Consider the following 20,760-nt stretch of genomic DNA (forward strand, 5'->3'; position numbering starts at 1 on the left):
AAAACTCAAACTGTTGCTTACGCAGTCAACCAGTCACTAAGCAGAAACAACACCATGTGACAAAGCTGGCCTTACAAAATCAAACATAAATTTGAAATTTAGATACTTCGGCATACATGCATTGGGGGTGGGGACGACAGCACTTCAACAGTGATACGAGTGTATCTTATGTTGTGAACCGCCTTTGCTCTTCAGATGAAGGGCGACATACAAATTTAATTAATAATAATAATAATAATAATATTAAGGAAAAAAGTGATTGTTGATCTAATTTTCCGGAATGTTGCTCTTGCTAAGCTCTTCAGCTGACATACAGTGGAAAGTGTACACATATCAAAAGCCACACAAATGTGCCAAGCTCTTTAGTGAAATTGATCTCTGTGCACATCTTGGTCTTGCATTTACAAACATACAGAACTCGTACTGAAAAGACATATTTTTCTCCAAATTTAGTAAAGCACGTACTTCTCATTAAGGACTATTTACATGCCACGTTTGAAGTTTCAAAGGCCAGCCGTTTTTGAGCTATCCCTGTGGAAAAAAATGGTCAGAATCTTTTTATAATGGGAATAATATTTTATCCATCATTAAAAAAAAAATCAAACAGATGAATGAATTTTGCTAAGGTGTTGCCTCTGGGGAGAAACAAGGCAAATGGGAGAGAATTTCCGTCTTATAACTTTTGTGAACTGGTCAACATATGAAAAATGAATGAAAACTATTCAGCAAGCTTAACTATAGCAGCAGTTAGTGGCGTATATTTATATAACTCACTTATCTTCTAAGAACATTCTGTGCAGCTTTTTCATGCTAAAAATGCAAAGGTAATTATGTCCATTGCTCTTGATGTCTGCACAGTAGCATTAGCATCATAGATATTCTGTTGCATTCAAACAGAACTACCCAATGTGAAGTCTACTTAATTAACTGGAATTTCTTATTTTCTTGACTATGGCCAAATACATTACTCATTGGCTGTAGCATGGTGACGACTTGTCTTTGGGAATGAGCCATCTCAGACTGATCAGCTAGCTAGACAGAATTTCCGTATCACTTGAACGCACGACACTAGGACTGGACTGCAAGGAATGCATTTATGGATCAGCCCCAGTTGGTTCTGTTTTGCTAATGTTTGCCAGTGAAGCATTTGCCACTGAAAACACACAATGAGAACATCCCCAAGCCCTGGGTGGAGGACTCAAATTTGAATGTGGAGAGGTGTGCACACATATCCAATATGAGATAATACTGTGCACAAAGTAATGGAAATACCCTCATTTGTAGGTATGGGGCAGCTGTTGTGCATACATTTATTTTATTTTTATTTACACAGGGTCCAATGTGTATGTGTGTGATATATAGATAGATTCCATTCCACCCTTGCTGCAGATATGTGGGATTGTTACATGCCACATGTCTGTTTACATTCCAGCACAGATTACTGGAGTCCCGTGAGTGGAACATCCGCTCTGTATTGCTTTTGTTTCCTCTCTCTCCGAGAGGAACAACAGGGGGAGAGGCCATGTTTTTATTTGTCCTGATTTATGTATAATAAATGCGTAGTTTAGTATACTGTTGTGTGTTTACTCTGTTGAGTAATGTGTGCTCTTGCATGCACAGCAGCATGAGTCGCAGACGCATGTCGGAGGAGGATGACTGACAGATCTCTGCAGCGGCAAGGCTGAGAAGGGAGACATTCCGGCTGGGGCCAAGCCAGTTGGCTTTCCATCCCACGGTTTGATATGGACGAACCACTTTATACATCATCATGAAGCTGATCTGCACTGCTGGCAAAAGCATGGATTCATACCTGTAATCCAGAGATTGCAGTAGGGTAAGGGGATAGTGCAGTGGAGCCTAAGTTTCTTCCAAGCAAAGGTGTCATGGGGGTGCTACTTGTGGTGTGTGTGGCACGCCAGTAGGCCTCAAGATATTCTGCCAAGTGTTCACAAGCATCTTCAAGCTGATTTTCATCCAGAATGACATCAAACATTTCCTGTTCAGAAGAAAGCATGGCATCAAACTTTTCAGCTCTGAACAGCTAGACAATGGAGGGTGATAGCCAACATAGTCGGCCCACTGATTTCAATAGGTCCAACTCTGGAGTATATGACTTAGTTGAATATCACCCAGAAGTCTTTGCAAACACTGTCAACTTTAACAGTTTTCATTTGTTCCTCTCACCCGTTTTGGCCTCCTCCACCACTAAAAAGCATCTCCCACCTTTTCATAGCCTCAGAGTCCATCACAAACCAGAGTGGGAAAAGACTGTCTGGACACAAGTTTGTAAATGAAAATTATTCATTTATAAGAAAACGGGGGTGGGGGAGATGCCATTATTCAATTCAAATGTTTTGATTGCAAATGGATTGTTGCTATACTGCACAACATAATGAGCAAGTATATGGCACACAATTAATGCTTGCTTTTGACCTTAATTTATTTCAGCAGCAGGCATGGGTTTTCCCTTCCCTTCAGCTCAACAAGCACAAATCACTGGAAAATGATTCAGTGACAGAAAGGCAATACACTGGACCTCGTAATGTAAACCTGAGAGGGCTTTATTCTAGTGGTGCCAATTTCTCCAGTACTGGGTGGGAAAGAAGTGGGTTGTTACTGTAACCCTAGATGCCTTAGCACATCACTAAGCATGATGAACAATGGGAGGAGGTGGAAAGATGAGTGCTTCTCTTCGTGAGACTTGTGACCTCTCTTCTAACACATTCAGGGTCTGATCACTTGCTATTTATAGCCCGTTCAGTAAGGATGGGTACCGTTGTTAAAACAATGTTACAGCAATACAACAGCTTTTGCTAATGTGTGAATTGATGTGTCATGAAAAATGTGCACCAAGTGAAAATCTTTCCCGGTCCTTTACTTACTGGAGGACATTGTGCAAGTTTATCTGCTGCAACCAACTGGACATTCAGGTGTTTGCTTTGTGACTTTCCTCTTGATTTGATCAGTCGCTGCAGGACCTGAAAGAAGAGAAAACAAGCATCAGACTGCTTTCAGACTGCATAGCAAGGAGGTAAATTTTGGAGGCGTATCAGCTTCCACATATTAAACTACTGGTTTGTGATGGTCACTGTGTGAGTGGCTATTGTATATATCGTGGCACGGACAGCTGAGGTTGTGTACCTGTCAGCCATTATCTATAGGGACTCTGTGGTTCTCCAGGTGCTGCTGTTCGACTCCAGTTCCCATCAGTCCCAGCCCGCATGGCCATTGGTAAGGGATGATGGGAGTTGCAGTCCAACAACATCTGGAGGGTGTTTTTGCTAGCAAACGAAAAGATACATTCTAATGTTAGTGGGGAACATGTCGAGTACATAGGTATAAAGTAATGCTTCATCATGGCAACAATTCCTTATAGGTTTAAAATGATTGTAAGTTACTTAACTATTTTGGATCAGCCCAATTGCATGGATACCCACCATGCTAGCAAACCCTAAGGACGGGCTACATTGGTAAGCAGCTTACAAACATAATTCCAGTGTAGAATCAGAAGTATTTTTCATTAGCCTCCTGGTTGGGTACTATAATGTTTGAATAGGCCACAGCTCTTGTCCTAGAAAAGGCAAAATTAAGACAGAAAAAAAAGTGGGGTAAAGACATATGGACCTGAAAAAAAGGAACTGAAATGGCTGTCCCAAGCATCTTTCGCAGCAAAAATTCTGTTTCTCTGGCCTGATTAGGAGCTCACGTCTCCACAGTTATCTGGGAAGCCCACTTCACACAGTGATCATCAGGCCCTGCCAAGCACAAGCAGAATGCAAGGTAAACAGAGGCATTTTTGTGGGACCAGAAGGGAGGTGAACATCCTATGATACTCAGTTGCTGCACACGATCAGCAAGATTCTGGCGACAGACAAAGGCTTAGGTCAAGATTCAATGAAGTTGATGCATATGCAGAAACACAGAAATGGGACTTCACTCCCTCCCCCTAACCCCTGAAACACCCTAAGTCCACTTTGGAGAGGTGGGGGAACCCCCTGAATATGTTTATAGCGTGTGCAGGGGGTATGCGGGGAGAAAGGTGTGCAAACATCCTGTTGTGCAAGTGGACTTCATTCCCTGAACGCACACCCTAGTTAGTGCTACATTAACTTCCTCAATGTGTTTTAAAGAAAATTAGCATAAAAAGGAGGAGCGTTCTTTTCGGAAGAATATGAAGTGTATTCAAGATGAAATATTTTAAAGACAAAGCTATAAACTTGTACACACACACACACACAAAACGTATGTTACCTTTGGAGATGACACTTTAACATGGACAATAATCGGCGCTAAGGACGTTTTAATAAGTTGTGCTGGGTGGTTGATTGTATCTGCATCTAGAACAACCAGCTGCAAGGATCGTGCCAACTCGAAAATACGCTCAATCTCACTCTGTACTTCCGCTGCAAAACGAAAAATGGAGATACCATCATCAACGCATTCCAAAAACAGGTTGAAATAACTGAATTTGCCATTTCAAAACCTGCGGTCCCTTGTCATTTTTATTTATTTATTTTAAATTGTTTTTTACTGAATATTTTATTGTGTTACAAAACAAACAAACAAGGAAAAGCAACTAGAAATGTACCGGTAACTAGACCCTGGAAAAGCCCATCAGGAGCGAACATAGACCACTGGTACCAAAATATATGGGAAACTGCCCTACTAGAAAAGTTAACCAACAAACTTAAACTGGCATGGGGCCAAGCAAAGGAGGATGCCTTCACCCCCGCGTGGCTCCCCTTTATCTACAGCCCTACAAGACAATGATCTATCCCCCACAACAGCATACAAATCAATAGGGCTAATCTGACCCCACAATCCCTCCCTGTCTCACACATACAATCAAACCACACTGCAACCAACCAAGCTCTGGACCCTCCAATCTCTCGCAATGCCATTTTTATTTATCAGTTCTAGTGCCGGTGTGCTTGAAGTTAGGAATACCTTTGACACGTTCTTCATAAAATTGGCATATATTTTATTATTATTTATTTTATTCATTAAGTTCCTATACCATCTTTCATTCAAAGATCACAAGGCGGTTTACAATATAAAGGTTCATAAATTTTACAACGTTGTGAACAAACGCACCATAACATTTCACCTTTCTTGCAACTTCTTAAACTGATGCTAAGCATACACTTACATAGCAAACATGAAACTTATTCACTAGTACTTGAGAGGTGACAATATGGTCTTAATCCCCTATACAGAGCTTTAGAAAACCTTTTTTTAAAAAACAGTAGCCAGCCTGTGGCAGAGGCAAGCAGGTTTTGTGCATTCTCCCTCCGAAGGGCAAGAAAGTAAGTAGGACAACAACTGGACACCCGTAAAAACAAACAAACAAAAACCTCCATACACAAGTGTCACTATGTACAGTACTTCTACTAAGGTCTTACCTAAACTGGACCTGGTGTTTGACCGCTCAATTATTGCCCTCTTGCTTGGATTATTTAGAACAGACCTCTTAGCAAGAGAAATGTCAGCTGTCACTCTAGTTATTGATATCCTACAAAGGAAAACAGAGTATAAAATAACTTCGGTCAAGGTTTCAGAATAAAAATTGTGGTGCATTGCCATTTACATTGTAAACTTTACGTTATGTACTAGAAAAACCAGGCATGCCAGCTGCTGCTTATCCACAAATTAAAGTGTTGGTGAGGCAGACAAGTCAAAATTCTAAAAGATGACTTCTATTACAGTAGATCTTTATGTACGGAAGACCATGCAAAACAACAACAACAACAATTTATTATTTATACCCCACCCACAAAAACAAAACAAACAAACAAACATACCCCAAGACTTAATAACAACAACAACAACCTGGGACACAGATGGACAAGATTTACAGAACACCAACAAACATTATTGTTCACTCATTTCTATTCCACAATGCTTCTATTTTACCCTAAATACATCACTTGGATGCATATTCTATTAAAATAGATGGGATTAAGCTACATCTTTAATGTCTAAACTTGGAGATGCCAGTCTGTAAATATCTCCGTTCCATCAGTTTAAACTGTGAGGATGCAATCAGATCAGCAGTTTTGAGTGCGATGTGTTATGGCTGTTCAATCAAAAGCTTGTGACGCGGCCTCTGACCTGGCATTGTTGAACAATTCTTGGCGCCTCCTTCCCATCATGCAAAAGCATGTACCTCTTTAAGGAACTACAAGCCTTCCCTATGATTGGTATGGGCAGTAACTGTGTCTAGTATCTTCTGGTCATTTTCCTTCCTCACCTCACCCCTTTCCTCCTTTAAAAAATCCTATTTGCCATTGTCACTGTGTGTCAGATTAAACCTTTTTCATAAAAAAAGAAAAGAAAAATGTATCACTGCTGCATCCTTACCCTTTTCTGACAAATCAAGTTGATGCTTCTTGTGTTGACTGAGCCACTAAATTTGTATTTTCTCCCCTACAGATGGGAACATGTGATAAGGGATTTGTCGCCATGTTCCAAGATGCAGATATTATTATTATTATTTTATTATTTACCTTCACCATTCTTCAAACAAATGAATATTCAGATAAAGATATGAGGTGGTATTCAACTAAGTTTTACTCAAAGAAGACCCACTGAAATTAATTAGAATGACTATGTTAGATCCATTAATTTCAATGGGCAAAACTAAAGTTGAATCCCACCCACACAGCTTGAGGGCCCTCAGTATGAAAGAAATGCTACTCTGTAGAGTAGAAAGGAGAAATCAGACCCTCTTAGGATGATCTTTCATTTCTTCTTTTGTGCCAAACAGATATAGCTGATACTTGTTGGTAATGATGCTCTTCAGTATCTTCCACGTATGATACAAAAATATGCTCCACAAAGGGTTTATTCATAGCAACCCTTGACTTGCCATTGACAGTTGCCATGGTTTCCTATAGGAAAACAATGACGTCCAGTTACCATAGTCATATGCTGTACTGAAAGACATCTGACAGCAGCAGTGACAGAACACCTGCTCTGTGTTCCACACTTAATATAAATGCCTGTTTCCAAAGCCATGCAACAAGCTGCAGAGATATAAAATTATTTCAGAACTTCGGGAGAGGGGAGTGCGAGGGTGCCAACGAGAGCCAACACCTCAACTGTGAGAGAATTCAAAGAGATGACGCATTTAGCTGCAGAAATGTTTCATCTGACAAGTGCCTACATAACAATGATCACCTCTGAAGGGCGGGTTCATGCCACCTTAGCTGTGCAAAGAGAAAAACTGGAAAACTTGTATGCAAGAGTATTCCATATTTGTGTGTGTGTGCGCGTGTGTGCAAGAATATTCTGCTATACAGTGGAACCTTGGTTCTCGAACTTAATCTGTTACGGAAGTCCATTCAACTCCTGAAACTGTTCAAAAACCAAGGCAAGACTTCTGATTGGCTGTAGGAGCTTCCTGCACTCAAGCAGAAGCCGCATCGGACGTTCGGCTTCCAAAATATGTTCGAAAACCATAACACTGACTTCTGGGTTTGTGGCGTTCGGGAGCCAATTTGTTCAACAACTAAGCCGTTCAAGAACCAAGGTACGACTGTACTTATACATTTCTGATCTATGGCAGAGCAAGGAGGAGCAACAGTTTCTCTGGACATAAGCTTTTCTCAATAGTCCCTCAACTCCTGGTGTCACAAACACATTTGGGAGTCAGATTAGACTAAACTTCATTCCCATTCAGGGGCCCTTGCTCCCCTGTTCATCAGCGTAGGAGCAAGGATGTGCCAAGTAGTCCATCACCTTTTGTGCAAAGAGAACAGCCACCTGCAATGAACCAGCCTTTGGGTATACAACTGCATGCACAGAAGATTCTGCTTGACCCAAAATCCTGCACTATCAGCGTTCTAGGTTGAAAGGAACCTCCTTCATGCACAGTGCTCTGTCACTGCAGTCGCTCTTCACATGAAGACCAGTGGAGCTGGGCTAATTGGCAGGTCCTTGCTCCTATGTTGGGAAACATGGGAGCCAGAACAACCACACACAACTTTAGTTGCATCTGACGTTTTGGCCCAAAGAAGGTAACTCAAGGAGTCTGTTGCACCAACAAAGAGATCCACGTAGCTAACATGGGAAGGGTGAAATCAGTTGACCCCTTGAACAAGGAATGCATGATTTCTAAGAAAACAAACAACCAGAACAGGACCCACCAATGGTAAGAAGGAAGCTTGGGGATGTGTCACCAGCTTCAGACTTTGTTTAAGTCCATTCATAAGCCACCCATCAGTAAAAGGGCAGCACTCAGTTTAAAACAGATGCAATAAAACCACAAGAGCAAAGACAAAAACGACTGCCCCTAAAGAACTTACAGTGATGCATTTCTATTTTTAAAAGTCTAAAAGGAAGCTTTCAAGTCCAATCAAAGATCCGCAATAAAATAGCAAAGGAGTTAACAATAGGAATTTATGAATCAAAAGTAGTTTTGTGCCTGGAAACAAACTGAGAATTGTGCCTGGAAACAAAGTGGGATCCAATAAAGATCTGAAAATATAAGATCATTTATAAGTAGGGGGTGGGCAAATCTGCCAACTTCAGTTTCTCAATTTTTGAGAAGTTCTGAATCACAGAATCGTGGAGCTGAAAGGGCCCCCATGGATATTCATACACATTTTGATCCACGTTCCCCCCAAAATATGCATTTTTAAAAGTACTTTTTTCTAATACAATACATTTTTGTATGCTCTTTTCATCAATATACATTCTGCATGTGTACTTTTTGAATTGTTTTTAATATTTGTTTTTAACGGGGTTCTTTGGATAATTTTCTTGTGTTATTCTTTTCGTAAAGTACTTGGGGGTTTCATTACAATCAAATGATATCTTGTGAAATAAATAAAAAAAATCATTTTTATACGTTTTATTTGGTTGCAAAATTGCATCACAAAATTTAGATAATGGTGAATGTCGAGGAAATACTGTGTTACAGTTCATGTACTGGTTCTGGAAGGTTTGGCAAATGGACTGAATGAATTTCTCCCCCATACCTACTTTTAAGACCAGTTCAGATTCCGACTCCCATGTTTTGAACCAGCTGATGTTTCCAGGCACCATTTTCACAGCAGCCTCACGTATAATGCACAACATTTATCAAGTCTACTAGATGCTACCAGGGTGTGTGACAACTGTAACCAGATCACCTCATTCCTGTAAGGGACACAGCTGGTGTGTCAAGCAAAGTTGGTAAAAGCCAGTCTGGATTCAGCTTTGTTCAGACCTTAAACCTGATTGGGGTCTCCTCAGAGGGGGATCAGAGCAATTTTGCCAACTTTGGTTGCCACATCAGGGCACAACCCTCCAATAGTCGCACACTACCAGTGACCCTGAAGAGCTAATGGATACAGAACTACCCCAGGATATAGCTGTCCACAACAGCAGGGATTCGAACCGCCGACCTTCTGATCGGCAAGTCCTAGGCTCTTGATTTAACCCACAGCGCCACCCGCGTCCCATAAATGCCCCTTATGGAACAGCAATTTTAAAAACCATGGATTCTCCACCTACAGCCAAATACAGCCAAATAGTGAGAAGTGGCAGGGTTCCAAAATTGTGCCAGGCTCAGAGAAAGGTTGGCAGGATCTCCATTTAATGAAGATAACCAGCACATCTTGTTTACATTTCTAGTCCAACTTTCCTGTTCAAGCTGTTTCGTGAAGCCACAGACCACATCAATATTCCAGTTGTGTGTGTATACCTCCCCATACACACACAAAGGACACAGCACGGCCCTCACCAGTACCAATATTTGACCCAAAGGCTTGGAAATATCCCAAGGCTCTGTTATTGAAATAAATGATTTGCAATGATAATCCAGAAACAGCAGCATTGTTTTCCGGGGCGGGGGGGAGTCTGAGCTTCCTGAAATGCAATAATTCACAGTATGAAGCTACTACTGATGGTTATGAAGGGCTTTGATACTCACACAGCTGGGTGCATGTTGTGCGTGTGGTGTTAACATTTTGCATTAGGAACATTTTGCATTAGGAAACATATTCAGAGTAAGAACTGTTGGACTCGGGTATTCCCTCAGGAACTCAGTTCAAAAACTTTCCAGCTTGTCATGGAATATATCATTCCTCCTTCATATGTTTAGGGACAGAATGACAGGGTAAAAATATGTGGATAAATTCTGTTTTCAAAAAAGTGTTTCATAAGGCTCTGTAAGATCTTGGCATGGTTTTAAGACCTAGTGGGTTGGCTGCTGGTCTAAGCGCATCAGAGGAAGGCGTACAAACAAAACTAGCCTGACATACGTGAGAGAGGATTGTGGAACCAAGACGTTACTTTTTAGGGGTTTTCAGAACTTCATTCAAAGATAAGGAGCACAAGTTTAGCTAGTGTCCTCCTCACACATAATATATTAATTACCTCAGCTGGGAAGATGAGGAGAAAGATGAAAGGGGAAAGATGAAATCCCAAGGGTGAACAAAATAAACAAATAATCAGCCCAGTGCATTTCAAATTTGGGTCATAAAACACACTACAGAACACAGTGTTGTGCTTCTTAACTGGAAGAGTCCCACAAACATCCCAAAATGGTTCGGTGAAATTTGAAAATCTCCCACCTTAGGAACTTCATTTCCCTACTCTTGTCTTGGCCAATAACCCGTCCCTCCAACCATGGGAGTGTCCATGAGTAACAACATAGTGTGATCTAGTCTCCTGCCACATCTTGCAGCCTTAAGTGCTCAATAGTCAAAAAATTGTGTTGTGTGACAAAGCAGGCAGGGTATATGTCACAACTGATTTAGATGACTTATTCTGTGTGAGGGAGGGAGACAGCCTTGGAGGTCTGACAGGACATCGTGACATGTTGTAGGGGGTTCCTTAACCAAAATAGGGTTGAAAACCACTGGTGTGGGGTCATTTCTAGTTCTGCCTGGAGATGCCAGGGAGTGAACCTGGGGCCTTCTGCCAACAAAGCTGATGCTCCACAACAGCACTATTCTTATTGGATTATCCAGTGCTATTTTCTAGAAAATGAGGTGCCAGTTCTCACCATGAACACCTCCCTTGTTCTCTTATAATGGGAATGGCGTCCATCCGCGAGTTCCAGTGAGTTTCAGCTTTTTTAAAAAAGCCCTGGTTATCACTGGAAATGCTGTGCAAACCAAGTATTTTATTCATAGAAGACAGGTAAGGTTTCACTTGATTGAACAACAAAGTCTATGCTGGGATGGGAGGAGATAACATTTAACACAAATCCCACAATCCTCATTTCCCTCATATTACACACTAGTGCTTATAGGCCTTCACTTACATTATCTCATGGCGAACCTGTGGCCCTCCAGATGTTGCTGGACTGCATCATTCATCACCATTGGCAAAGATGACTGGGGCTGATGGGAGTTACAGTGCAGAAACAACTGCACTGTTACACAGTGGAGTGGTCGAGTCCGGGATTCTAGCTGCTCCTCCATTTTATTCCTCCTACCTGCCTCCAGTCTTCCATTTTTCTTTCTCTCAGCCATCAGTAAGAATTCAAGGACCCCTAAGCTGTTCTTGTGTTTACAACCCCCTCCTTTAACTGCTTTCTCTCCCCCTCCCTCCCTCTCTCTCCCTCTTCCTCCCTCCCCCCCCTCTCTCTCACACACACACACTTATGCAAACCTTGGGCATTTTCTGAGCCTGCTGGTATTTTCTCCTCATGCATTGGTGGTGCTTTTTTTGACTACATAAGGCTACATTCAGATAATCTTTGATGTTAGTATATAGACAAAGATGTACCATCCTAAAATTGTTTCAAACCAAGCCCATATCAATTAAAATGCATTTCAGCTTCAGTGGAAAATGGCTGTTTTCTGTTTGCTTGGATGGTTTTCTGTTCGGTGCTTTGAAGCAAACAGAGGACACACTCTTTTTCTGGGCACTGCCATCTCCAAGCAGCAGTTTTATTTCTCACTTCTGAGCAAATATTGGCTGCCCTCAGCACTTTGTTCTGTACACTGTTTAAATTTTCTCAACTTCCGATAGGTAGTCATGCGCCAGGTTGCAATTAGAGTTATTTTGAGTTTCACAATCAGTTTTTTAAGTGTGTTAAACATATAACAGGAAAGCTTTGGCTGAAATAAATCCAACAAAATGGCAGCTTAGAAATTACTTTATGAATGCTTTAGATAGGTTCTTATTGTTTTTGCAGATAATGTTGTTCAATTCTTTATTACAATCAAGCAGTATATAAGCCTTGTGAAACAAACAAACAAGATGGCATTACCATTTAAAGGCCTCTAGTTTCCAAAGTCTGGTTTTTTAAAAAAAATAGCTGACACAATAATTAATATTGCTAGCTCTTGTATAGATAACAAAACAAATGAACACCGCTGCATCTATAGCTGTTGCTCCCAGTTTTGAATGCATTCAGGAACTTACACCAACAATGTTCTCCAATTTCCATTGGAATCATTGTACATGTGATGTATGATCAGCTGATCTTGGCTGCATCCTGATGCAGAAAATATTGAATGCTGAGGGACAATGGCATACATCTATGTTTACCAGAAAATCGCCCATGAGTACTGTGGCCACCAGAATTTTTAACTAGAGGGTTCTGTATGGTGAACTCATGGATTAACAGGGTATCACAGACATCTGAGACCCCAAATTCTGCCATCACTCAGGCTTTCCCACAGGCTTGCCCTGCCCTACTTTATGCTCAGCACTAACCACACAGCTCTCCCTTGTTTGGTGGTAGCAGTAGCAACAAGAGACCACAGTGTTACGTCTGTTAGACCCCAGGTGCAGACCTTTAACACTGGTGCACAAATGCAGCAGCATCTAGGACCACCAGAAAACACGGGGAATGCATTTCAAACCATGGTTACTGATGCCTTTATATAGTTCCTATGTTTCCTGCCACCTCCAGATGCTGGTTAGCAGTAACCATGTCAACCAGGAACCTTGACGCTGGCCTGGAAGCTGTTGTTATTTGCTGCCCACCACAGTTACCATGCAAGCATGTGTCTAGGAGTTAACAGGATCCCCACTTTGAGCCTCAGCTGCCACTGCTACCCCCAGATAACTGTAAAGGAAGGAGGAGATCAAGCAGCAGCAGAGGGGCTCCAAGATGACATACTGAGACTGGATTACAACTGAATGCCATTGAATCCTGATAAGGTCATGGGGAATTACAGTGGGCCCAAACTTTAGAATGGGTGCATCTTCCAAAATGATTTATTTTAATGTGTGCGCACCCGCGCTGCTCAAGTTCAAACCATTCAGAACTGCTCACCCATTATTTCCTTGGAGATTAATAAGGCCTTGCCAAATAATGTTTTTACCACCAATATGTCACTCTGATGAGAAGAAAGTTGTAAAGTAATATAAAATCAGCATCTATGATTGTGACTATTCCCTGCACATCTTTCTTCCAGAAGGCAACACTTTCCTGCTGTTTGCCAAGAAGCGTGCTTGTGAAATTACTATGGAGTCGACCAAGAATCATTCAGATAGCAAAAGCAGTGAGCAAATTAATCTTTTGGAGAAAGTAAAAGCTTGATTGAAGCAGCGAAAAGCAGGAAATGTGGCTGATAAGAGTGCACATTTTGAAAAGCAGTCATTTGAACGATAGGCTAAAGTCCAGCCTAGCCATTAAGCATGTAGCAATTAGGCATGAAAAAAACCTCCCTTTACAAAAATAGAGGCATCTGGAACCAGACACCCAGTTCCACTCATCTACATCACTGTATTGTAAATTTTGTGCAAGAATCAAAACACTGATAGGTAAGCATAACAAGCTCCAAAGAAGCCCACTATTCTGTCAAAAAGTAGTTTATTTTCACCTATTTGGACCTTAGTTTGAAAGGTATTAGGTATATTTGTGGCCTCTTTCTTGCTCACTTTTTAGTGGAGTGGGTTGTGTGCCTATTTACAGGATGTGTTTTCCTTGTTTCGGGTTTTTTATACTTCATTTTTAATGTATGTATTACCTTGCCAGTTGCTTTGGGTCATTTTTCATGCAAAAGGCAACCAAAAATGATTTTTTTAAAAAATCTAGTTGGCCACTGTGAAAACGGGAGGTTGGACTTGACAGTCCTGTGGCTTAATCCAGCATGGCTCTTATGTTCTTACTCATCCATTATTGCTTTACGAGGGGGCAAAAGTCTCCCTCTTACACTCATCTGCCTACAAATAAGAAATCTTAGTAATGTAATCTCTGTTTTGAACCCTTACCCTGGACAATTTGAAATGCCATGAAACAATAGCAGAGAACAGCTGGCAGCTCCAAATTAGCAGCTCTTTGGGACAGGCCAGCTATTTTGGGGTCAACCATTATTCTCATCAAGTACGGTATAATACTGTTTTACTGGATTTTATGTTGCACCTTGTTTTTAATGATACTCCTTTTATGTTGCATTTTTGTATATTGATTTTTAAATGTTAAAGATAAATCAATCAAATTGAAATAAATCAAATTGAATTTTTTTACACCAGCTTTTTAAAAATATTGTGGTTCTGCAGAGGTTTGGTCAACTCAGGTCGTTAACATGCACAGAAAATTAATGTGCTGTAGAAAAAGTCACTTTTTAGATCCTTGATTATGCATTGCACGGCAACAATAATTTCTCTAAGTTGGGCACTGCATTTTTCTTGAGAAGAAAGACAACTACATTCCATCTATTTCAACTTTTAGCATTAATTCATCCAGGTTCAAGATTTGATTCTGTTGTTAGATCTATGCAGTTATGCAGCCGAACACAGTAATGCAACATAATTAATGCAAATAATTAAGAAGGCTGCGTTCCAAGGTTAAGTGAAAGAATATAAGCAAGAGCTAGGGAACTATGTTGACACATACAATGGAAGCAATCAAGATGGAAGTTCCAGATGGAATCATTCATACAGGGTAGGAAACATGAAAGAGAGCTTTATTCCTCACCTCCCATCAAACCTGTGCTTCAGGAAGTCAAACAGGGCTTTCTGCATCATGTCTGTCACCTTTCAGGGATGAGGAATATTGAGGAAGGATTGAGAACAGAGATAAAGAAGCCCGAGGTAAGAAAAGAGTTGGAAAGTAAAGACATTTGTGAACAGCCAATGCCCATTACATTGGCGTGAACATTTCAACTATGGGATACCCTCATTGGTCAGATCTCCTTCAACTGACAAATCCACTTTCTAACTATAAAGAAGGAATTAAATACATTGACTCTTCCCAACTTTTGCAAATGAGATACCCCAAAGCGAAAGCTCTGCTTCCCTCATAAATAAAAAGGATATTCACAACATTCCCCAAACTATGTTGGCAATATGCAGAAGTGAGAAGGTTTCTACCCTTTAACCCCACAGTGCAAGATTCAATCTGAACAGGTTTTAAACTGCCCTGGGAGGGAGATCAAGATAAGAACATTAGTTTTATTATTTTAATTTTTAAAAACCATGTTCTCCAAGTTGTATTACTCATCGGCTTAAAGCAAGTGTTTCACTTTGCATGTATTATTCTGTCCAAAGTAAAAGGCGGCATTTCTCCCCAATAGAGCAGGAAGAATGATCAGATCAGGAAATAAAGCTGTGGGAACTGGTGGTCCACTTCTGGCAGTCCAGATGTGAGCAATCGCCCCACTTTAGATTTTATAGATCTATGGTCCTACCAGGAATGTAGATGGAAATCCATAGGCCAGAACAGTGTGTTTTGGGTAATTAACCATGTGCAGGTGGTTAATTGCTTATAGGGAACTGAGCCTGGTTCTCATTCAAAAGCAGCAGCAGCACTCACCCATATTTGAATGGTTCGGGGGGGGGGGGAGCAGCAAAGAGGGTTGTGAAAGGCGGACCAAGCAAAGAGTTTAATAGTAACTAACGGGAATATTTACCTCATAGCCTTTTAGCGAGGGGCCAACTAGCACAACAGGCCTCATGGATGGTACTACATCGTAGGGTGGGATGTGTTCCGTCTAAAACAAGAATGGCATGTCCAATAAATGTATTGTCTTGAATGGATATTGTACGCTATTTCTACAGGGCACAAGGTGGGAGTTTGTATACTTACCACTTTCTGTTTCTGTTTTGCTGAAAGATCAATAAATAAATAAATATTACTTCGCTTAACCATGTAAAAAGTCACGCAGCATGCAAACTATGCCTTGCACAGCAATTCCATCTGATGGTAGCCGAAACAATTAGAAAAGCTAACAGTAATGAATTTGCACATCTCTTGACTTCCTTCTGAAGAAGCAGCATTGTTTAGTTTGATGAGTGCATTTCAGTTGCTCGTTCCATTCATGTTCACCCCAGGATCCCCAGTTCAGGATCCCACCCTCCACCACAATTCATCTAGAACCAAAGGGTTTCCTTCGCCTACCAAGAGTAGTAGTACTCTTCAAATCTCCTCTTAGTCACATGCAGTGATTTCCAGTGAGGCGGGCATCTAAATGACCCAAGCCTAGGCTGTGGTGTGTGTGTGCGCGCGCACGCGCACATGCACAATCACATTTGTCTCCCGCCCCCCAACAGCATGTCAGTAGCAAAGACTCATGCAGTTGGCTGAACCCACAAAGCAGAGGCATTTAGATGCAGCCCACAGCCAGGTGACGATCTGCTCAGATACAAGCAGCCCCCACATTGCAAGGGCACTAGCACATACCATATAGTATAAAGCAAAATTCAGCTGCAAGCCTACTTCTCTAGGGCCTGCTTAGAAGTCAGTAAAAACATTTTGATTGGTCACAAACCAACAAGGACCATTTTTACAACCAAAGTTTATTTTCACAGGCATTATTCAAAAGCAGCAACAGATCAAAAACAGCTATAAGATGTATCCTATGCAGAAAGCAAAACAGCTACAGTAACTGGGGTTTTTTTCTTTACATATCCATTTTGATATACCTATTTCTCAAGTTAAAATTTATTATATTTACTCCTTATATACCGTAAGCTCGGCTCAAAAATCCTTCAAAGCTGCAATTAATTCAATATATGCAGCTGCTTTCTTCCATCACCCACAGTAACCCTATTAGCATGAATGCAGGTTTGAACTAGGATTGCACAATAGATAGTATCCTGCCTCCACAATCAAAGTCACCTTTAAAATTTAAGTGACTTCATTTTAACAGATATTAACACTCACCAGTGGAAGTGGGTGTAGCTCGAAAAGTACCAGACACCATTTCTCCAAGGCTTGAAGAAGAATTCCCACTTGATTTCCTACATTGTGAAGAATCTCCATTTAATATGTTGAGCAATCAGAGGATGATACTCAACAGGGTTTCGATTTTATTAAAGAACACACAGACCTATCTGTCCATTCTTTCTCCCATAAGGGAAAAAGAGACACTGAATAAATACGCATAAGGATAAGCGAAGAAGTTGATAAAATGAAGATTCCACATACAAACTATAATAAAATAACTACAAGGCAGAGAAATGCAATTATGCCCCCTTTAATCTCATCGTTTCCATACTCTCTGGTCAGTAAGTTACGTTTGTGGACAGATCATCTTTCGATATTCTTCTAATTATTCAGTCACACACAATTCTCTACAAAGACTACCAAATCAGCCAATTTTCTTAGGCCTGAATTGTGTGGCAAAAGAACTGCACTGACTCTGAGAATTTCCCTCACTGCTCTGGAATTCTCTTTATGAATTCGTCATGACTTGCCTACACAAAGGTTATGCAGAGGTTAGGCTACATCAGGTCTTTCATGAGCATTCCTTCTGATTTGTTTGTGGGGTGATAAGATAATAAGAAGAGAAAAAGAGTTTGGATTTGATATCCTGCTTTATCACTACCCTAAGGAGTCTCAAAGCAGCTAACATTCTCCTTTCCCTTCCTCCCCCACAACACTTTGTGAGGTGAAGCCGAGAGACTTCAAGCTCACCCAGCAGCTGCATGTGGAGGAGCAGAGACGCGAACCCAGTTCACCAGATTACAAGACTACCACTCTTAACCACTGTACCATGCTGGCTCCCTCGTAATAAACCCTCATGATGATTTGCTTGAACGGTGTTTATACATCTTGCCTGGCATTCAGACTCTCGTTAACCCCCACATTTTCAGTGAACTTTCCTGCCACTTTCCAAACCGCAAAATGTCCATTCCTCACATTGAGTAAACAAAGGCCACCCTGAGTAACTTACTGAAAAGGCGAAACCAGCTAATAACGCAAAGACTGCAATCAGATATGTCTATGAGTAAAAGAAGTGTTTTTATCTTACCCTCCATGAAAACGCCCTCTCTTCTGCTCCTGCTGGATCCTGATGTTTTCCAGCCTAAGTGGGCTTGGAATGAAGCCAATCTCGCAGCCTTCTTTAACTAATCTTCCTATCCACCAGTCATTGTTATATTTCTGTAACAAACGAGCACTTGATTTGAATCTTCCCATTTAATTGTGAACACAGCTTATTTTGCGAGCTTCTTCCACTACCAGCATCCACTCACCATTCCGCAAAAGCACCTTGTGTACTCCTTGTAGTAGCTACTATAGTCAGGAATGGGGAATCTGTGGCCGTTCAGATGCCCCACCATCCCTGCTGACCTCTGCCCATGCTGACCGGGACTGATGAGAGGTAGAGTCCAAGAACGTATGGAGGCCACAGATTCCCTGTCTCTGTTCTAAATGGACTACCCAACAAGCATGATACGTATTAAGAAGAGAACAGGTAGCAAAATGTGGGCACTTTTCTAAAAAGGCAGATAGGGAGACCTGCTTGAAATGTGATAGGGTGCCTCTGTTTTTTCTCTTCTTCCCTGCTAGTCCTACAACCCTAATCCAAAGATTCACGGACGCATTAGATTTCCCTGTGCAGTGAGATTTTGACATGAGGAAGATAGACAGACAGAAATTATTCACTTCCATCTGGAGGAGGTACCATCCTATTACGACAGTAGCTCCATCAGGATGGTACTATTCACTCTTCCCGATCCCTTGAATAAACTCTTAAGAACTTAAGGTGCTGGACCAGCATCCTGGTCTCACAATGGCCAACCATAGACAAGGGAGACCTGAGTGCCCCACTTGTACTTCCCAGCACCTGGTACTCAAAAACATACTGCCTCTGACAGTGGAGGCAGAACATAGCCAAGTTAACATTGACAGTCTTATCCTCCATGAATTTTAATACAGGTTGACCAAGTGCAAATAAGGAAGTGTACACATATCTGTAAATTTTAGCAGTGAATCTGTTGTGGAATCAAACTCACAGCATTTTGGTACATGGATCATCTTTCCCCCCCAAGATTAAACTTAGGTGAAGCCTTTTGATTTTCACAAGAAATTAAACCTCACCCTTGTATAAATAATAAAGCTACCTGCTTTTTAAGAACAGTTTTTAAAAGTACAGTAAATAGCACCCAACAGGCATTTGAACAAACGCTCAAACTCCTTGAAAACCAAAGTTGGCAGCTCACCTGAAGCATTAATGGGGAGACTCCTGGATCCAGGTGTGTGTGTGTTGTTTGGGGCGGGGACAGAAGAGCAGAGCTCATCCTGCCATGGGGGTGGGGGTATCACTTGCTGTGTGAAGGTACTCCTGTACGAAGCATAAGCATACACCTGCTTTTCTTTGTTACCCATTTTCCATGCATAACTTCCAGTTTGCTGTCCAAGTCAGAGGGCAAAATGGCACCTCTTCCTGAACCATGTGCAAAAGCCAACTGGAATGGAAGCTGAATCTTACTTCAATGTTACTATAAGCAGCCTCTGTTACACCTCAGGGCAGGAAGCTGCCTTAGGGCAAGCTGCATGGCACATACAGCTCTGTCTGCCAACCCTTCCCTGCTACTCTCCATCCCTCAGCACCGGCCACCTGACGAGGCTGCCTCACTCTGCCTAATGGTAGGACTGGCCCTGACATTTTGCCTCCACATTCATCATTTTAACTGTGCTGCATGCAGATGTCAAGATATGCATCTGAGCTGTGTTTCAAGGGCGCACAATGTGCATGCTCAAAATACGTGAGCTTATAAACCCAAGAGGGATCAAATTATGTGTCTGCCCTAGCATTTTGATTCCTAGTCCAGGCCTAGCCACCTCCACCCCTGCAACCTGCCCACGTGTTCACCTGACACTATTATCCTCTCTTTGCCCCCACTTTCTTGCAACAGGGAAAAAAATGAATTCACGATGAGCAATGCAGAATGCAAATAATATAACTGCAGTGGAACAGGTTTGGAAAGCATATGTCGCTCGCTACTTATACTCACACAACAAAAGTGTGTGTTGGGGGGGATATTGGAAAAGACCGTGCAAATTAAAGAAGTAACAAAGGAAGGGTGAAAGGAAATGTCAGCAAGGAGGAAGAGCAGTGACCTAAGAGGCATTTGCGAGGCTCAGTACATAGGCAAGTCCTGGGATTGGATCGGAGATGCATTTAGCAGTACAATACACACATTCATCAGTTGATAGGGTGGGTGTTTATGAGGGTGTTTCATGACATCTGGGAAGTGGGCTAGTAGATTATTGGTAAGCCTGTAAAAATGCTTATCCCGTGCCCAAAGTTGAGCTACAAAGATGCTTCGTGCTTAGCAAGGTTACTCCCATTACGAAGCACCTTCCTTATGTTCTTCAAGGCATATCTGAATCTTCAGCGTAGGGGTAAGAAGTACATTTCCCTCCTGTTGGTTGCTGAGCCTGGAATGTTTATGCATTGCCAATAATTGTTGTCACTTAATCTGTTTTGAAAGTGCATAATGTATGGTCCAACGGGTGACAGATGAGACATCTTGAATACAGAGAGCCATCCATTCTTGCTGACATTTCAAGCTTGTTGCCAAAGTGACCTTCCCAGAGGCCGAAGTTAGACATGAAACACAGTTGAGTGCGTATTTTCC

General features: G+C 41.5%; 1 protein-coding gene and 1 long non-coding RNA gene across 5 annotated transcripts in view; one reads left to right on the forward strand and one right to left on the reverse strand.

The window, feature by feature from the left end:
- Window positions 1-20,760, forward strand: part of LOC310833604 — a 221,273-nt gene that overhangs the window by 42,429 nt on the left and 158,084 nt on the right. The window lies entirely within an intron of this gene.
- CACNB4 (calcium voltage-gated channel auxiliary subunit beta 4) overlaps window positions 1-20,760 on the reverse strand; it is a 133,467-nt gene that overhangs the window by 14,221 nt on the left and 98,486 nt on the right. For 2 of the 4 annotated variants that reach the window (XR_014557656.1, XR_014557657.1), the window contains 10 exons: window positions 18,147-18,277; window positions 17,057-17,133; window positions 15,980-15,999; window positions 15,804-15,884; window positions 14,870-14,928; window positions 5,403-5,512; window positions 4,252-4,403; window positions 2,883-2,978; window positions 1,811-1,996; window positions 466-531 (listed from right to left, as the gene is read on the reverse strand). Coding sequence is in view for 2 of the 4 variants with exons in the window: in XM_083710319.1 (XP_083566445.1) it covers window positions 1,811-1,996; window positions 2,883-2,978; window positions 4,252-4,403; window positions 5,403-5,512; window positions 14,870-14,928; window positions 15,804-15,884; window positions 15,980-15,999; window positions 17,057-17,133; window positions 18,147-18,277 (912 nt within the window). In the remaining 2 variants the exon portion in view is untranslated. The remainder of the gene's footprint in view (window positions 1-465; window positions 532-1,810; window positions 1,997-2,882; window positions 2,979-4,251; window positions 4,404-5,402; window positions 5,513-14,869; window positions 14,929-15,803; window positions 15,885-15,979; window positions 16,000-17,056; window positions 17,134-18,146; window positions 18,278-20,760) is intronic. The other 2 variants (XM_083710319.1, XM_083710320.1) reach the window with 1 other exon arrangement.

The sequence above is a fragment of the Podarcis gaigeae genome, assembly GCF_964106915.1.
Source record: "Podarcis gaigeae genome assembly, chromosome: 1".
NCBI lineage: Eukaryota > Metazoa > Chordata > Lepidosauria > Squamata > Lacertidae > Podarcis > Podarcis gaigeae.